Here is a 19,292-nt window from a genome sequence, read left to right on the forward strand (position 1 = left end):
CATAGAGATGCACCCACGCCTATTCCTAGACCGCCGCAGCCTTTAGCGGCACTTCCAGGTCGGAACGGAGCGCGTTTACAACTTCCGGTGTTATAAAAGCGGCCTAGAACGCTCAGCGCGCATGCGTAATAGAGATCTTTTCCTGGAGCAGCCTTTCTACGGGAGAGGGAAGTCCTCGCTTTTGCGCCTGCGCAGTGTGACTTGCCGTGGCCGAGAAACCCTTTCAGTACATTTTTGGGAAGAGAGCAAAGTGGCTGCTTTTCCCTTTACTTGTAGCTTCTTTTAAAATGAAGAGGCTTGATTCAGATTCAACGCAATGATGCTTGTTTAAATGACTTGATCAGAAAAAGTATTTTTAAAATGAATATTAAAATATTTTAAAATTAATATTAATAATGCCCCTTCCCGAATGTAAAGGTGCATCCGGAGTATCTGGGCTGCTTCCTCTCCCGTGCATGCATGCATGCTTCTACCAGCTGCTGTGTTAAGGTTGCCGGTGATGGAGAATGCCCTCAAGTCACAGCTTACGGGGACCCCTAGCAGGATTTTTATAACGAGAGGCTTACAGAGGTGGTTTGCCATTGCCTGCCTCTGCATAGTGACCCTGGGCTTCTTTGCAGGCTTTCTACCCAATTACTAACCCAGGCTGACCCTGCTTAGCTTCTGAGATCTGACCAGATCAGGCTCACCTGGGCTATCCCGGTCAGGGTGTAAAGGTTGCTAGCTCCCGGAAATACCTGGAGATTTGGGGGGTGAAGCTTGGGGAGGGCAGGGTCCTCAGCAGGTATAAGGCCATGGATTCCCCCCTCCAAAGCAGCCATTTTTTCCAGGGGAAGTGGTCTCTGTCACTTGAAGATCAGTTGTCGATCTGGGAGCTCTCCAGGCCCTACCTGGAGATTGGCAATCCTAGAAGAAGATGCTTGACTAGCCCTCCACTGACTCCAAGGATACCGCCATGTTTCCCACCTCCCTTTTTGTGGGCTGTGTTTGGAAGTGGAAACTACTGGGAAGGCTGGCTTTCTATCGGTTAGCCTTGCTGGAGCCTGGAGTTGGAAGAGTCCCAGCCCTTGAAAGGCAGGTGTATAGACAGTGTGCTGTTCCTCCCTCACCCTGGTCTAGCAAACTCCATACCTGCCCAAATGGCCATTTTCCAGATGCACCTGGGCCCTCATACAATAAATCTCGAAAGGACGGGCTGCTCCTTTATAAACCTACCTGACCACTGTGGTCATCTTCGGAGGTCCTGCTTCAGGGCCTCCCACCTTCTGAGATTAGGCAGGTGGAAACCCAGGAGAGGGACTTCTCAGTAGTGGCACCAAAACGCTGGAATACTTTCCCTAGGGAAGCCCACCTGACCCCTTCTGTTGCCGTCTCCCTCCAGTGGGTGACGGCTTCTTTGTTTTGTTTGACATGCCCTCGGCGATCCCTCCTTCCTGCCCTGTGTGTTACTTGCTTTTAATTTTTTTACATGTGTATCTGCACTGGTTTTAATTGTTTCACTGACAAGTGTTTTAATGGTCTTAAGAATTAATTTTATTATGTATGTTTTAATTTGTTAGCTGCTTTGGTGGCTCTTGGGAGAGCAGAAAGGTGGAGTATAAATTTTTTGGGGGGAAACCCCCTGTGTTTCAAAAATAATTCCTCCAAGAACCAACCGGTGTCAGGGGGACACATTTCTCCTGGCACTTCTTTACAAACCATTCCGCTCCGTGTTGAGCCTGCCACGCCCTTATAGAACTTGAAGCCATAATTGTCTGTGCCCAGCTTCAGCGAAGTCCAGAGGTCAAAGTCTCTTTCTGCTCTTGAAAGGAGCTGTCCTGTGGAGGGACTGTAGTGCAGCCATGCAACACACACTTCACATGCTGGAGGTCTTTGCTTGCTGAATAGGCCGGAGCCTTTCAGATAACGAATAGTGCAATCCTTACTCCAGTCTATCCCCATGCAAGACTTTGCAGAGGAAGGCACTGGCAAACCACCTCAGCTTCTCTCTTGCCTCGAAAGCCCCTTGCGACTTGACAGCACTTCACACACAGACAGACATAACAGTGGCCACAAAGAGGGTATTCGATTGATTTATGGAAGAGAGGTCCGTCACTGGCCCTGAGAGCCAGGGTAGTGCAGTGGCTGGAGTGATGGACTAGGGTCTGGGAGACCCCAGTTCGATTCCCTGCTCTGCCTTGGAAACTCGGGCGGCCTTGGGCTAGTCATGAACTCTCAGCGTAATTTACCTCAGGGCTGTGAGGGAAAACTGGAGGGGGGGGGAGAATGATGTAAGTGGCATTGGGTCCCTGCTGGGAAGAAAGGCTGGCTATAAATGAAGTAAAATAAAATTTGAAAAGCTACTAAGTGTGGGGACTAAAGGGAACTCTACATCCAGAGGTATTAAACCAGGAGGCAGCATCAGAGGAAGGCCTCAGCCTAGGGTTGCCAGCCTCCAGGTAGTGGCTGGAGACCTCCCGGAATTACAACTGGTCTGCAGGCCACAGAGATCAGTTCACCTGGAGAAAATGGCTACTTTTGGTAGTGGACTCTGTGGAATTAGGCCATGCCAAGGTCTTTTCCCTTCCCCAACCCCACTTTCTCCAGGTTTCACCCCCCAGATCTCCAGGAGTTTCCCAACTTGGAGCTGGCAACCCTACCTCAGCCTCTGACACCTGGTTGGCCACTGCATGAAACAAAGGTTGGACTAGATGGACGCTGGTCAGACCCAGCAGGTCTTTTCTTATGATCCATGCAATCTGCAGGCGGCCTGGGGAAAGTTTTTTGCCTGCTTACACTGCCACAAACAGTGGAACAGATTTTAATCCCATTGCAGCAAAGTGGATGGAAATGGGACAAAAAGCGGATGATATTGTGTGAATGCTAAAAAAAAAATGCTCCTCAGAAGTCAGCATTCTCTCTCAGGGGCAAACAGGGATACAGATATTCAGTGGTCAGTGCGAGGACCAGCACTAGGCTGGACTGAAGGAACTGAGGATAGGACTTGGAATAAAGCTGCAGCTGATGCTCCAGTGTGACCCCTGTGTCACCTGGTGATAAATAAATTGTACGTTGGCCCCAGAAACCTAGGCCATTAGCAGAGTTTTTCGTTTAGCAGTGGAAGCATGATCACAGGTAGTTGTGAGCTGGTTCTGCTGGTTGGTGTGTGTGCAGGAGAGAAAATAACAAATCATACACTTGCTTTATATTTAGAAAATAAACAAGAGTTCTTTATTTTAGGAACTCCATACTCTGATAGGAAAGGAGGAGAGACAGATCCTAACTACCTATCTAGTTTAAGGATGGGCAAGGCCTGCATCCATGCTGCCAAGATGGAGGGAGGAGAAGGAGAGAGGTATTGCTTGGAACAAAGCCAGGAAGAGAAGGAGGAAGTCAGGAGGAGGAAATCCTGAGAACAGCAATCTACATATCAAAGGGACAGTCAGAGCAGTAAACAGAGTGGTCTGACCTCTCTATCTTTCTCTTTGCTTTGTCCCCCTCTGAAACCTGAGGAAAGGGACAGCGCTGAATCCTCCTCTTCCAACGCCTGCGAGTAGGGCTGCCAAGATGTCGGAAGAGAAACTGCCCTGTTCCTTTAAGAGAGGCTTCCAATGTGTGGAAATGGGTGGCTGAAGCTTTCCATATCATGGAGGTAAATAACATCACCAGGTAAAAAACAGCAATTATGCCTCTGTTAAAGGGACAGGACATTTTTCTCCTAGTCTATTGGCAACCCTGCTGGGAAAGGTGAAAATGAGCTAGCCTTTTGTGCCTGAATTGTGATCTAAGAATGTAGTGCTAAGCAGAGTTACTCCCTTCTAAACCCATCAATTTCAATGGGTTTATAATGGTTAAAGTCTGTTTTTGATTGCACTGGAAGTCCTATCTTAATAATAACAACAACATCAACAACTGCACCTATATCCCGCTCTTCTAGGCAGATCAGTGCTTCACCCACAGCGGTGAACAAGTCAGTGTTATTATTATCCCCGCAATACTGCTGGGGAGCTGCTGGGGCTGAGAGGAGGGGCTGACCCAAGGCCACCTACTGAGCTCATGGCAGGAGTGGGATTCGAACCAGCAGAGTGCCGAACCACTGAACCACTGTGCTTCCAACACAAGCTACACTGAAGATGGTTACTTTCTCAGAATCTACCGTATCCATAAAACACCCTCACCTGAGTGTTGCCTGTGTTGTGTGGGGTGTAGTGTGACAGACATGCAATTTGAGATTATAAATACAGATTTATTTATATATTAACAGGATTACCAGTTAATCAGTCACGAATCCAGAGCTGAACTCTTAGATAAATTTCTCAAACAGGTGCCCGATCTACTGCAAAAAAAAAAAAAAGACTTTGTGATGTATTTTGTCACAACTTGGAAGTTGCCCAAGAGGGTCTACTTCAGGTAGAGTCAGGTAAATAAATAAACGGGCCATTTTGGGCCTGTTTCGGCCTGGATCTGGGCCAAAATAGCCTGGATTGGGTCGGTGCTGGGCAGGGGAGGGTTCCCTCACCTGGCACCGACCCAATCCGGGCTGTTTCGGCCCCGATCTTGGCCATTTAGACCCCAATTGAAGCTGAAAAGGCCCAAAATGCCCAAAAGTCAGGTGGGTGGGGCCACCTGACTGTTGGGGGAACTGCCGAACAGGCACTCCAGTGCGTTCCCCCTCCAAACGAGCCCTGCTTATTCCTGTGTTATTTGTGTTCCAATGCTTCAGTCCAAATCCAGCTACCCAAGTAATGGTCTGGTGGAATTCAGTCTGCAAACTGTTCTACCTTGCAAAGCTGACTTCTCGATCTCAACTTGAGGGCTAGAGACTGGTGGTGGCTCTGCCACTCTGAGAATGAAGATTCACTCTCCCGTTTTGACTCTTTTGACCCTCATGAGATGTGGGACAGGGAGATCTTGACAATTTCAGCATAAACTGGCCTGAATTAGATCTCAGACCATCAGTTGTATCTGAAGTGCTGAGGTCCAACTCACACAATCTTAGGTTGAAGGAACATTTGGTAAATCTTTAAGACATCACAGGACTCCGTTTTATATTTCCTGCCGCAGATTTAGGCAGGTTTGCCTTTGGATCCGGCAACTGAAGAATCTACAATGCACAACCACGACCACGTGTATCCATCCGGTCTATTTGAAACTGTACCTTTCTAGAGTTCTTTTTTTCTGCAATAAGAGATTGTGTAATACCAGATGCATTCATTCATTCCCAAAGAATGTCAGGTTTTTCAACTAGACATTATATAGGGCGTTCCCCCCCCCCCCCGTAATAAGAGATTGTGTAATACCAGACGGATTCATTCATTTCCAAAGAATGTCCGGTTTTTCAATTAGAAATCAATTCCTCCTTCATCAACTGCTGATTCTGGCCCAGCATATCAAGACAATCCCCTTACAGCTCTGGGAGAGACATTGTCGACAGAGAACCACTAGCAGAGAACCATGTCTGAAAATATCACAGAATTTCCCTAATACTAAGGGAATTTTAGATATCTCCTCCTCTTTTCATAAACCCCTCTCTTTTCTTGTTTTCTCTCTCTCCTCCCCTCCATTCAGCCCACCAGATTTCTTCCAGCCCTTTGCAAATCATAGAATCATAGGGTTGGAAGGCATCTTCAGGGTCATCTAGTCCAACCCCCTGCACAGTGCAGGAAATTCACAACTACCTCCCCCTACACCCCAGTGACCCTTGCTCCAGGCCCAGAAGATGGCAAAACACCTCCCGGATCACTAGCCAAACTGGTCTGGGAAAACTTACTACCTGACCCCCAAGGTACCAAACAGCCTTGTCCCGGGCATGTAAGAAGGGGCCACAAGAACTAAGCACTGATGTCGCCCTTCCTGCCCTCCCCCTCATGATCTGCCCAGGTTCACAGAATCAGCATTGCTGTCAGATGGCCATCTAGCCTCTGCTTAGCCAGTTTGGTGTAGTGGTTAAGAGTGGCAGGACTCTAATCTGGAGAGCTGGGTTTGATTCCCCACTCCTCCGCTTGAAGCCAGCTGGGTGACCTTGGGCTAGTCACAGCTCTCTCGGAGCTCTCTCAGCCCCACCCACCCCACAGGGTTGTTGTTGTGGGGATAATAAAAACATACTTTGTAAACCGCTCTGAGTGGGTGTTAAGTCATCCTGAAGGGCGGTATAGAAATTGAATGTTGTTGTTGTTGTTTAAAACCTCCAAAGAAGGAGAGCCCACCACCTCCCGAGGAAGCCTGTTTCACTGAGCGACCGCTCTAACTGTCCGGAAGTTCTTCCTGATGTTTAGCCAAAGACTCTTTTGATTCAATTTCAGCCTGTTGGTTTTGGTCCAGAACCACATCATCCGGCTGCATCATCCTGCTCCAGCTTCCCCCCTCTCCTTCTAGCCCACCCCCCAGATCTCCAGATCTCCCTCCTCTCCAGGCATCTCAGCAACCCAACAGCTTCCCCTCCCCCTCCCTCCCACCCTCTGCCATTTCCTTAAGCACAGCCTCCTGGATTCAAAAGTGTCGTTCAAAGGTGTCGTTCCAAGGTGGAATCAGCTGCCTCGGGAGGTGGTGAGCTCCCCCTCACTGGCAGTTTTCAAGAAGAGGCTGGATGGATATTTGTCAGGGATGCTTTAGGCTCATCCTGCATTGGGCAGGGGGCTGGACTGGAGGGTCTGTACGGCCCCTTCCAACTCTGTGATTCTGTCTGGTTTGATCCGAGAGGTTTTCTAGCCCACCTCAATTGCCGCCTATGTGTCTGTCTTAGATGCAGAGGAGTTAGCCGTGTTAGTCTGTAATAGCAAAATTGAAAAGAGTCCAGTAGCACCTTTAAGACTAACCAACTTTACTGTAGCATAAGCTTTTGAGAACCACAGCTCTCTTTGTCAGATGCGCATCTGACAAAGAGAGCTATGGTTCTCAAAAGCTTATGCTACAGTAAAGTTGGTTAGTCTTAAAGGTGCTACTGGACTCTTTTCGATTATGTGTCTGTCTTTCTCTCACCCAGCACCTCCTTTCTCTTGATCCCTACCAGAACTCAGCCCCCCCCACAAAGGAAATTAGAAGAAGGAGGAACTCTACTGTAAAAAAAGGAAATAATCACACTAGGTTTGAGATAGTTATCATTTCCGCTTTATGAACTTCCATTGAATATCTTGACTTTCCTCCTTTAATCTAGTAAAAAGCAGAAGTCCCTTAGTACCTATAAGACTAACAAAATTTGTGGTAGTGTATGAGCTTTCGTGAGTCTGTATCTGTCACTGCTCATATAGCTATTGCCTTAAGCCGAAATTAAAAGGGAAGAACCTTACTTAATATTATTTCTCTGATGTTTAATTATTGCCCTATATATTTTACTGCAGAAAGAGTAATGGAATCATTTGTATCCGATAATAACCATGTCACCTGAGCTCTCATGTTAAGTAGTTCCATGTTTTTAAGTAGAGCCCTCAACTCATCAAATAAGGGACACTCTATAATCATATGTTCAATAGTTTCATTTTTATCATATAGGCATCTGCATGTTGTGTTAGCATACGGTACTTTCTTGTATCTACCCTCCAAAACCGCCGAGAGAAGAGCATTCATTCTTGTCAGATTAAAACCTGTTCTGAGCTTCGGTACTGTCAAATGAGAAAAATACTTTGGCCGTTGCATGAGGAGAGCAATACCTAAGAGTCGAAAGAGACTAACAAAATTTGTGGTAGCGTAGGAGCTTTCATGAGTCAGGTGTCTGAAGAAGTGAGCTGTGACTCACGAAAGCTCCTACCCTACCACAAATTTTGTTAGAGGTGCTACTGGACTCTTGCTCTTTTCTCCTGCTACAGACAAACTAACACGGCTACCTGTCTTTATCTATCTCCTTTGATCTATCCACTTTTTAGTCAGTAAAGTTTTCTGTTGCTTATTGGAGGTATCTTTGTTTCCAGAGAAACAAAGGCAAGCCAGTAGATAACCAGGCCTAAGTGATTTCTGTATTGTTGAGGGCCCCCCCCCCCCCCGGTCTACACATGTGAGCCTCAGGTTTTGAGTAAGGGAGGTTTAACCCTTCACTCTCCTGTGATTTTCAAAACTGACACTCTGGGCCAAGCTACACATGACGAATGACACTTGAATGGCAAGTGTATTTCTCCCTGTTCACTTGCCCTCTACTCAATCCACTTGCCAGGCAAGTGTCTTTTGTCATGTGTAGCTTGGCCCTCTGCTTCTATTAGCCTGAGGTTCGGGGAGAGGTGACCAGAGGGAAGCACATTTTAAAAATACTAGCAGGAAGAAAATGCTAACTGTCCGCTCTTAGTAATTGCTAGTAATTGAATGTTGTGCAAGGCAAGGGAGTGCATGAAACCTACCTCAGAGTAGAGGCAATTCTTATTTAGGCTAATGCAGCCATCTGACATAGTCTGCCTTTCCTCCAAGGAAATCTGGGTGGTTATCAAGTTAGGACTCTAAATGACTTGCATGTTTATTAACACGCCTTCAGAAACCCCAGAAAGGCTATAGACCTGCATGAGCAGACACAAGCAAGATCCTAGCATTTGTAAGACGGATCTTGTGCGTGTTTGTAATTCCACTGACATCCAAGCAGACGGGGGGGGGGGTGTCCTGGGGCTGGGAAGCTCCCCCTGTCCATTGAAGGTTGCACTCCTGTTGCAAAGTTACTTGGAAGAAAACCTCTTTGAACCCTGCATGACTCGTGAGCAAGGGCATCCTGCGGCTACAAGGAGGGCTCTTTGGTCACTGGATCTCCCTAACAGATGCAGAAGCCCAGAGTCTGGGAGCAAGAGAGAGGCTGGCCTCTCGATTCTTCAGGGCTGGCATTGCTGTGCTTCCGAGGGCACGCACTTGGCAGAGCAGAAGCAAAAGGCTGCTTGCGCCGAGCGAAGGGCACCCGGCTGCTCTTTGGACTCAGCTTCTTGGGGAAGAATTTGAGCCTCCAAAGAAGCTCCTTTAAAACTCCTGAGCTCGGCTCAGCGTCGTTAGCCTCCACCGCGATCACCTGAATCCAGGGCAGGTGCAGCTTGCTCTTAAAGCTGCCCTGAGAAGGGATTCTGGTGGATTGCTCAGGTGTGCTGGTGGGCAGAAGATTGGAGGTTTGCTTGGGTGAGAGCTGGCGCTCTGGGCGGTTCCCACTGGGGTGGGTATGCTTGTCCTACGGGGATTGTTCTCTTAGCTTCTGTAAAATGCAACAGTGAGTTGGTCTGAGCACTGATACAGTTAAGAAAGGGGGGGGGTGCTTTGGTGGAAGGGGTCTCCAAACCTGCTCTGTAAGTATGGGCTTGTCAGCAGCAGAAAATAGATGTTGTTCTCTACTCCACAGTAGGGTTGCCAGTGCTGGGTTGGGAAATGCCTGGAGATTTGCGGGGTGGAACCTAGAGAGGGCGGGGTTTGAGGAGGGAAGGGGGCTCAGCAGGGTATATTGCGATAGAATTCGCTCTCCAAGGCAGCCCTTTTCTCCAGGGGAGCAAATCTCTGTGGTGTGGAGGTAAGTTGTAATTCTGGAAAACCTCCAGCCACCACCTGGAGGTTGGTGTCAGCAAAGGGTGGCTGCTGGTGGGGCCCACGGCTGCTGAGTTCCTGCTCGGCTGCCTCCTCTGGTGCCTGCAGTCACACGCTTCCCTTGCTTGCTAGCAGGTGCTTCGTCGTCTCTGCTCTTTGCTGCATAAACTGCCCTAGCACTGCTGGAGAAAGGTATGTGGCTGGTGCACAAAGCGTCAATGTTCCGGGTGGCCACTGCAGTGGCACTCCAATCTGCAGGGCTTTTTTCCTGGGAAAAGAGGTGGTGGAACTCAGGACCTCACAATGACATCACTTTGGGTCAGCTGGAACAAGGGGGGAGTTTTTTAAAGTTTAAATCGCCCTCGGCAAAAATGGTCACATGGCCGGTGGCCCTGCCCCCTGATCTCCAGACAGAGGGGAGTTTAGATTGCCCTCCGTGCCGCTCCAGTGGCACGGAGGGTAATCTCAACTCCCCTCTGTCTGAAGATCGGGGGCGGGGCCACCGGCCATGTGACCATTTTCAAGATGTGCCGGAACTCCGTTCCACCGCGTTCCCCCTGGAAAAAAAGCCCTGCCCCTCTGCATTCAGCACTATCAGAGAAAGGGTGCGCAGGCAGTATGGCAGCTGTGACTGACGGTGTTAGGAGAGCTTGGGCAACGAAAGGAAGCCCGTGCAGATTATTTTATTTTATTTATGTCATTTATGTCATTTATATTCTGCCTTTCTCACGGAGACTCAAGGCGGATTACATAGTGTGAGATTAGTACAATCAGTGTCAAGGACAAGGGCAGGCATGTCCATACCGTGTCAAGGACATTTCCATAAACAATGTCATAGCGGTGATGAATATAGCGTCAAGAATCAGAGTAGTTAGCCGTATTAGTCTGCAGTAGTGAAATAGCAAAGTCCAGTAGCACCTTTTAAGACTCTCCAACTTTACTGTAGCATAAGCTTTCAAGAGCCACAGCTCTCTTTGTCAGATGCATCTGATGAAAAGAGCTGTGGCTCTCAAAAGCTTAGGCTACAGTAAAGTTGGTTAGTCTTGAGAGGTGCTACTGGACTCTTTGCAGTGTCAAGAATGTGGGTGGGAGCGCAAGAAGTGGAGTGTACTACTAAGCATGGCGGGTCTGAACACTCTTCACCCAGAGCATTCCTGCTCTAGCAGCATCCTCAAGTCACGGCAGCCCTTCGCTGCCTCTCTGGAAGTGAGTGATGGGTTGCTGTTAGTTCCATTTTGTGTTTGGGAGAAAAATTGGGCATTCCTACAGGAGAGTTGCGTTAATTGCTTGAGGATTGCTCTGCCAGGGCTTCTCATGGGCTGCCTTCCTGACGCTGGCTGCTAGGGTACCCCCTCAAGTTGGGAGTGTGTGCAGGTGTGCGCGTCTCCTACCTCCGCAGGGCTAGGTATCTGGCCCATGCTACACCTGTGCTACACTTGCCTCATCTTGAAGCCCTTCGGACTTCCTTCTCAAAGTGCTGTGAATGAGCTCACTGCTCACATTTGACTAGCCCGATGAAAATAGCTAGACGGTCCCTGGTGAACTGCGGTCTCTCCAGCTGTTGGAATGTAGTATAGCAGGAGTTCTTGAGATGAACACGGTCTTTCTGGGGAAACTGGTGCTGTGCAGCCTGCCTTAGTGGCCTTCTGCTCAAGTGCTCAGCATGTATAGTCTTAAATGGATTTAAAATGTGCCACCAATCTGTGTTCTTAAAGGGCTCAGGCTGTTTATCAAGGTATCCAGCTTCTAGCTAGAAGTAGGTGTTGTGGCTGTCTCTGTTGGCGTTCCAGCTTTCCGGGTTTCTGCAGAGAGCTCGGACTGGGATATCCGTGCCCAGAAGAGTCTGAACTGATTAGGAACAGAGTCCACGTGTGTCTGCAAGCTTTCTTTCTATAAACTCGTGTCCTACCCTTCCTTTAAGCAGCTTAAGGTGGATTGCACGGCCTTGCTTTTATCCTTGCATCCCCCCTTTTGAGGTAGACTAGGCTGAGAGGGAATCACTGATTGGCCCAGGGTCGCCTGGTGAGTTTCGTAGTTGGGTGGGAATTGGATTCTGGGTCTTTCAGGTACTAGTCTAGCACTTTAACCACAATACTCCACAGGGCTAGAAAAATGTGATGGTGTTTGGTTGCAATCAACATCATACAGGCAAACTTTGTTATTTGTCCTGCTGGCTCTCCCAGTATTGATTTGGGCTCCCTGCAGTATGCCTGGCTGGCTGGGGCCCCCGGAAGCAACAGCTACATCCTCCTTCAAGAGGCACAGACATGCAACACGATACTCATCCCTTTGTGAGTTTTGGCACTGCACATGGCAGCTCCAGCCGTTGTGTGCCTTAACCTGACAAGTCAGGAGAACTTCCGCGTGACGCCTTCTGCACTCAGTTTCTCTTGCTTCACCCTTTCTTGTTGGTAGAGAGATGGCGCCCCAGTGGCTGTGGCTGGACCTGCTTGCTGTCTTGGTGGTGGCTGCAGAAAGGGACTCTCTGCTGAACGTGTGCATGGATGCCAAGCATCATAAACAGGCGCCTGGACGAGAAGACGGCCTGCACGAACAGGTAGGGTCAGATCCCAGGCTGGGCCCTGAGCCACCGGCTGCCATTGGCTGGGCTAGTGCAGAGATTGGGGGGTTCGGCCATAGCTTGGTGCTACGGCACCTGCTCTGCAGGTAGAAGGTTCCTGGCTCAGACTCTGTTGGGGCCTCCAGAGGGAGCAGGAAATACGGTTCAGCCAGCCCCCTTCCATGCTTTCTTCCATCTGACCCTCAGTGTCATCACCAAAGCTAGGTCTGACAACCTCCAGTTTGGGGAGGGGCTGCGGATCAGTGGCAGAATATCTGCTTGGGATTCAGACGGTCTTACGTTCAATCCCCGGCACTTCCAGTTAAAAGGATCAGGCCAGTGGTGATGTGAAAGACCTCTACCCGATGAGACCCTGGAAAGCAGCTGCCAGTCTGAGTAGACAATACTGACGGCGATGGACCGAGGGTCTGGCTGAATATATGGCAGCTTCATTTGTGTTCATGTGTGAGTTCTCCTGGAACTATAACTGATCCCCAGGCTACGGAGATCAGTTCTCCAGGTGGAAATAGTATATAGTCCAGTAGCACCTTTAAGACTATCCAACTTTATTGTAGCATAAACTTTTGAGAACCACAGCTCTCTTTGTCAGATGCATCATCAGAGCTGTGGTTCTCAAAAGCTGATTCATCTGATGAAGAGAGCTGTGGTTTTCAAAAGCTGGTGCATCTGACGAAGAGACCTGTGGTTTTCAAAAGCTGGTGCATCTGACGAAGAGACCTGTGGTTTTCAAAAGCTGATGCATCTGACGAAGAGAGCTGTGGTTCTCAAAAACTGATGCATCTGATAATGAGAGCTGTGGGTCTCAAAAGCTGATGCATCTGACGAAGAGAGCTGTGGTTCTCAAACGCTGGTGCATCTGACGAAGAGACCTGTGGTTTTCGAAAGCTTATGCTACAATAAAGTTGGTTAGTCTTAAAGGTGCTACTGGACTCTACTATTTTGCAACTACAGATTAACACAGCTAACTCTTCTGGACCAGGTGGGGGATGGTAGCTTCCAAAGATGGTCTCCCTGGTATCAAAACCCAGCTGTGCTCCTTCCCCCAAATTTCCAGGAAGTTGGAATATGGACAGAAAATTTATTGGCTACATTTATCTGAAGAAATCCGTTTCAGTAAAGGATGGATACAGATTCCTGTAACAACTATGCACTATATGTGGAATTCCTCATCTGTGCTAATATTATGTCAATGAACCTTTTGTTTATGGGGGTTTTATCACTGTTGGTGTGTAATAACTATCATATGAAATAGATCAAGATGGGTAGCCATATTTGTCTGTAGCAGCGGAAAAGAGCAAGAGTCCAGTAGCACCTATAAGACTAACAAACCTACCACTAATTTTGTTAGTCTTATAGGTGCTGCTGGACTCTTGCTCTTTTCCACTGCTATCATATGAAATGTTCAACCTTCTCACAGTGCGTGCTGCAATGGCACTTCGTACGCCTGTCGCCGCCATTATGCTGTTGTTCCTTTGTCCTTCTTAGTCAGCCATTCCCAGTAGAAATTCCCCCTCCTTTTCCTCCCACAGTGCTCCCCGTGGAAGGACAACGCCTGCTGCACGCTCAACACCAGCCATGCTGCCCACCAAGACCAGTCTTACCTGTACAACTTCAACTGGAACCACTGCGGCAGCATGTCAGAGCGGTGCAAGAAGCACTTCATCCAGGACACCTGCCTGTATGAATGCTCGCCCAACCTGGGGCCCTGGATTAACCAGGTAGGTGTTCGTGTTCGTGTTCGTGTTCGTGTTCGTGTTCGTGTTCGTGTTCGTGTTCCGGTGCCTTTAGAAAAAAGAGAGGGACCGTGGCTCAGTGGAAGAGCCTCTGCTCGGCATGCAGAAGGTTCCAGGTTCAATTCTCAGCATCTCCAGTTAAAAGGAGCAAGTAAGTGTGAAAGATCTCCCCCAGAGACCCTGGACTGCCAGTCTTGAGTAGGCAGTACTGACCTTGAGGGTTCAATGGTCTGAGTCAGTATGTGTTCAGTTGCGGGGGGGGATCTTTCCAGGAGGTCTCTAAAGAATAGGACTCCTACAACTGGGACAGAGCGGCACCTGAAGGGGCTTTCAAGCCCTGTGTGAGCTTTGCCATGCTACAGAAGTCACTGTTTAGAATAAAACTTTGGCTGGAGAGGGCCTTGTCTCTTTCCAGTGTGCTTTTATCCTGTCCTTCTTCCAGGGATCTCAGGGTGGCTACATAGTTCATAATGGCCCTTGAGGTGGATTAGGCTGAGCAGAGATTTGCAGCCAGGTCTCCGGAGCAAGCAGCGTGGCCCCTGTGGAACTGGTGCAAATTCAGGGCTCAGTCTGGGGTGGCAGCAACACCAAAGCTGTGTAGATGTGGGGCCAAACTACGCAATTCTGTATCCTGGACTCCACCGTGGGGGATGCAGTACGGGACGGGGGGGGGGTGAGGGGCTTCCAGTCTCCCTGCTCCCATGCTCCCCCAACAGGATCAGGCCCCAATTTTTTATTTTAAGTTAAAAATCAAATTCTAAAATGGCACTGTGTCTCCATGGCGGACTCACTGACGTGGTATTGTCTATCTTGGCCTTCTTTCTTGGGCTTGGCTGCCAGTGGCCCTCACCAAACCAGTACCTGGTAGATTAAATGGCCCTTCTGCCTCTGTTCAAGGCCCGCACTGCAGGGGTGATGTGGTTTGGACCCAAAGTGGAGGGGCCAGGCTTGGCCCAGGTAGGAGCACCTGGGCCCTCCAGTATTGCTTGGCTGGCTTCTGGTTGCCCCCCCCCCCCCGTGGAAATTGCTAGGAATCTCAAGGGCTGGTTTGACCCAGCAAGGCAGCCCTTGACCTGGGTTCCAATTGGGCCGCAGCTTAGAGCAGCAGGGGCTTGGCCGTAGGCGCCTTTTAGCAGGGGGAGGAAACAGGTGTGTGCTGCTACCTTGCAGCATTTCCCCCACCCTCTCTGAAGCCTCCTGGGCCTTCTCTTGCAGGTGCCACCCTGCACATGGGCAAAATCAGCAGCAGCCCGTACACGGGCTTTCTCTGTGTTGGCCCCTACCCTGTGGAACAGCCTGCCTGAGAAGGTCCACTCCTGGCTTTCCACAAACAGTGCAAAACTGAATTATTCAAAAAGGCTTTTTTCTCAGCTAGGAGGGCGGTATTGTAGGAAAGGGGTCCCAGATGTTTCGCTAATGAGTTAGGAATCGTAGACTTCACCATTATGTTGCCTTACATATCATCTGTTGCTTTCAATATGTAGTCCTATGTACTACCTGTGCTTCATGTTGTCTAATGTAAGCCCTAGAACTGATTGTGTTCTGTTTCAGCAATTCTCCATCCCCATATTGGATCCTTGCTAATGCTCTGTCTTTGTAAACTTGTATTCATTTACCCTATGACATTGTTTACGGAAATGCTCCCGACACTGTATGGAAATGCCTGCCCTTGTCCTTGCCACTGATTGTACTAATCTCACACTGTGTAATCCGCCTTGAGTCTCAGTGGGAAAGGCGGAATATAAATGACATAAATAAATATAAATGAATAAAATGGACCTCCCCCCCCCCTCCCGGTCACTGGTGTGCCTCTTGCCTGCAGGCAGACACCTCCTGGCGCCAAGAGAGGATCCTGAACGTGCCGTTGTGCAAAGAGGACTGTGAGATGTGGTGGGAAGACTGTAAAGAGGACATGACCTGCAAGGAGAACTGGCACAAAGGATGGAACTGGACCACAGGTCAGGCGGGGGGAGGCCTGGGGCTTTTGTGCTGGGCTGGGGCAGACCAAGCTGGCCGTTCCTGCTTCCCTCCAGCAAAGCCTTTCCAGCTTGCTTGGGTATGGAAGCCCATAGCTCAGTCACACCATTGATGCTCTGCGCATGAAATGCAGGCACGGAAGTTAAAGCGGCCTTGGAGCAAACCAGGCTGGGTGGCCCCTGCAGTGCTAAGTGGAGCTGCTGGGGCCTGGCTCTCTTTGCTCCAGGCAGACCTTCCGGGCAATGCTCCACCGGGAACTTTCCCTGTAAGTGAAATGGCCAGTCCGCCCTTGGTGAAAGGGCCAGGCTCAACATCAGGCCTCTGGGAGCAGAGGAGTGTGATCTCCGTCTTGTGACCTTGGAGAGCTGCCGCCGCTCCATCTCGCATGATCTACTCTACATCTCCATGGGGCCATTTAAGCTCTGCCAGTGTTTGCATAGGGAGGACACTAAATTTTGTAGAGATCCAAGGGCAGAGGGGTGTGATATCACACAGCCACACAGAAGGACAATCCAGCTGCTTTTCTTGGGGTCGTAAACTTGTTTGCACACCAAACAATACATGGGCGCTAAAATGACCTTTTTAAAAATAGGCTCTGTATATGTATGAGCTTTAATTAGAACGGCTGCGGGGGAGACGCTTCCTAATTCCTGCATCTTGGTAGAAATTGGCTCTTCTCCTTCCCCCTTCTGGGTGATTAATGTCCCCGGTAACGCTCCTGTCCCTTTGAATCCCTGAACTGGCAAATCCCTCGGTAGTAGTGGTGCTGGGATTCCAATCTGGGGCATTTTGAGGAAGGGACCGATTAAATCCCCAAGCCAAGTCCAGCCCCCTTCCCGCACCCATGGCTGGCTGTTGAAAGATAAGATGCATTCAGAGAGAACTAATCATAGCCCCCCTCCTTAGTTTTCTGCATGGCCCACGGGGGGGGGGCTCTCCTTGGTTCAGTGGGCCCTCAAGAATCCATAGACTTGTGGTCCTCGTGTGAATTGTGGTGGGTTAGCCACTTGCTCCTGCAAGCCTCCAAATAACAACAACATCTGATTGACATACTGCCCTTCAGGATAACTTAACACCCAGAGAAGTTTACAAATGTTCATGACAATCCCCCTGTGAGGTGGGTGGGGCTGAGAGAGCTCTGAGAGAGCTGTGGCTGGCCCAAGCTCGCCCAGTTGGCTTCAAGCGGAGGAGTGGGGAATCAAACCTGGCTCTCCAGATTAGAGTCCTGCTGCTCTTAACCACTACACCAGTCTGGCTCTAACAGCCCCTGTTCTGATCCTGGCTTGGGCTGGGGCCAGTCCTTTTGAGATCCCGAGTATTTCTCTGACTCCACAGTGCATCTCTCTGGCCCTGATGTCTAGGAATAGGGAGGCTGATGTGGCTGCTGCTTCTAATTCCAGGAACGAATCAGTGTCCCCGTGGGAGTATGTGCCTGGCCATGAAGTTCGTTTTTCCTGAGCCAAAAGACCTGTGCGAGAAGATCTGGACCAACTCCTACCAATACACCACCTTCCAGAAGGGCAGCGGGCGCTGCATCCAGATGTGGTTCAACTCCACGCAAGGCAACCCCAACGTGGCTGTGGCCAAGTACTACTCCAGAGCAAGGAGGGACTTTGCTGCCTGCCTGCCCCTGGCTTTGCTCTTTCCTGTGCTCCTAGTCCTGCAGTGAGCGTAGCAAGATGTCCTTTGCAATAGGGTATCCACCTCCTCCAGTGTGGTACATGACCCTATTCATCACAGGGACAGCAATTCTTTTCAAGCCTTCCCAGAGACTGAGCACAGCTAATCTAAAGCTTGAGAAGGATTCTGCAACCTGCATTTGCAAATACTCCGAATTATCTTCAGGCTTTTCTACCTTCTGCCTCATTTTTTCCTGGCAAAGGTTTGCACTGGGCTTTGATAGGAAGCAGCCCCCTGATACTTAGGCGAGCCACACTATGCAAAACTTTTAACAGGACCAAGTGTCTGGGTCCTAATGCACCTCTTTAGTTGTAGGGGTGAGAAGGAACCATCTTAATCTTCAAGGCAAGGTAACAAACATTTGGGGATTGGGGCACAGCCACTCCTTGCCGCTGCCAAAGGTGAAACTTTACAACTTGAGAGCTAGAAAGATAAACTCCGAGGTGCACTTTCTAAAAGGGGAGGGGTGCAAGCGGTGTGTGCGACTCCCCCTCTGTCCCTAGAGACTGCTCTGCTTGCTTGAATAACTTCTTCAAAGGCCATAGCTGCGACCTCCCAGGGGACTTCTACTTCCAAATGTTGCATAGATTTAGCTTACAACGCTGCTGCTTTGGGTACATTATTTAAAGGACGGGGTTTCTCTTGGCCCAGGAGTGGAATTCCTGTCCAGTCTTTTATTTTTTAGCACTGATCCCTTCATGATCCACTTAATCAATGGTGAAGGGTTTGTTCTACTCACCCCGCCCTCAAAAAACCTTCCTTGTCTATCCCCAAGGGCCACGCTGCCTTCCAGTAAGTAGCTGAACCTGTACACTGTACACCATCACTTTGCTGTATGTTTGGCTTAATGATATATTAGCATTCACCACCAGACTAGTTGTCTTCCTGGCTCGTTTAGAATTTTTTTAATATTCTGGCAAAGGGTAAAAACAGAAGTTGGGTGTGTCGATCAGGGCTCAGTACACAAGACCTGTAGCATCCACAGGTTGTTTTTGTCCAATGCCTGTGTGATTGGGTGCTTTTGCCACATAGGCTGTTCTGAAATTTTAGGTTGAGAAGTCCTGGGGGTATGTGCTGATCTCACCAACTCCAGCTTTGCTCACTTTCCACGGCTGCCACTTCTAGCTGTCAGAAGCTGTCTGGATGCGGCTTTCTCTCTTGGGCAGGTAGGCAACGACACACCTGGCTTCCAGGATATCATGGGGATGTTCGGTGCTTTTCGTCTTGTGCAAAGCCCAGGTGAAACCAAACTGAACTGTACTGGCTTTGGGAAGGTGATCAAAATTCCCTGCTCTACTTCCGCGCTCTTCTTAATGTCGTAATCAGCTTCAGTAATCTGTCTAAGACCTGCATGCTGGGATCAGTGGGTGGCCTCAACATTGCTCTGCATTTACTGTATTTGTTCCACCTTCCAGCCCCTGTGTTACTCTGCACATGCCTCTGGAAAGTGAAAAAATAAAGTTTGCATCTTATTCTAGTCTTTGTGGAAGTTCAAGTTGAGTCAGAATTTTCTTTGGTTGCTGTGGCTTAAAGGGGTTGATTGTGTTGATGAGTGTGGGGAAGGCATTCTGCACATGCTCTGAGGCTAAAATGCTACAGGGCTGCACTTTAGTACTGACACTGGTTTGGAGTCCAAGCACTGGTGGCAGTTAAGCCCTGAAGAAACCCCTTTTTGTAACAGATCCAGAGGAGTTAGCCGAGTTAGTCTGTAGTTGCAAAATAGTAAAGAGTCCAGTAGCACCTTTAAGACTAACCAAATTTATTGTAGCATAAGCTTTTGAGAACCACAGCTCTCTTCTTCAGATGCATGGGAAACAGGAAGCCACAGAATTGAGATGAAATAATCTGGGGCCTGTAATGAGCTTTTGCCC

The 19,292-nt window shown here is 49.1% G+C and overlaps 1 protein-coding gene across 3 annotated transcripts; it reads left to right on the forward strand.

Moving 5' to 3' along the window:
• Positions 1–8,874: 8,874 nt before the first annotated feature.
• LOC129326756 (folate receptor alpha-like) lies at positions 8,875–18,916 on the forward strand. Of its 3 annotated transcripts, XM_054975083.1 has the most exons (6): positions 8,875–9,054; positions 9,583–9,642; positions 11,866–12,007; positions 13,561–13,749; positions 15,587–15,722; positions 17,142–18,916. In XM_054975083.1, exons 3-6 carry the CDS (start codon positions 11,870–11,872, stop codon positions 17,408–17,410), a joined length of 732 nt encoding a protein of 243 aa, XP_054831058.1. In that variant the 5' UTR covers positions 8,875–9,054; positions 9,583–9,642; positions 11,866–11,869; the 3' UTR covers positions 17,411–18,916. The 3 variants fall into 3 exon arrangements, with proteins under 3 accessions (XP_054831058.1, XP_054831057.1, XP_054831059.1); XM_054975082.1 differs by lacking the exon at positions 9,583–9,642; XM_054975084.1 differs by lacking the exon at positions 9,583–9,642 and having other exon boundaries at positions 11,870–12,007.
• Positions 18,917–19,292: the final 376 nt, after the last annotated feature.

This window comes from Eublepharis macularius, chromosome 3, assembly GCF_028583425.1.
Source record: "Eublepharis macularius isolate TG4126 chromosome 3, MPM_Emac_v1.0, whole genome shotgun sequence".
NCBI lineage: Eukaryota > Metazoa > Chordata > Lepidosauria > Squamata > Eublepharidae > Eublepharis > Eublepharis macularius.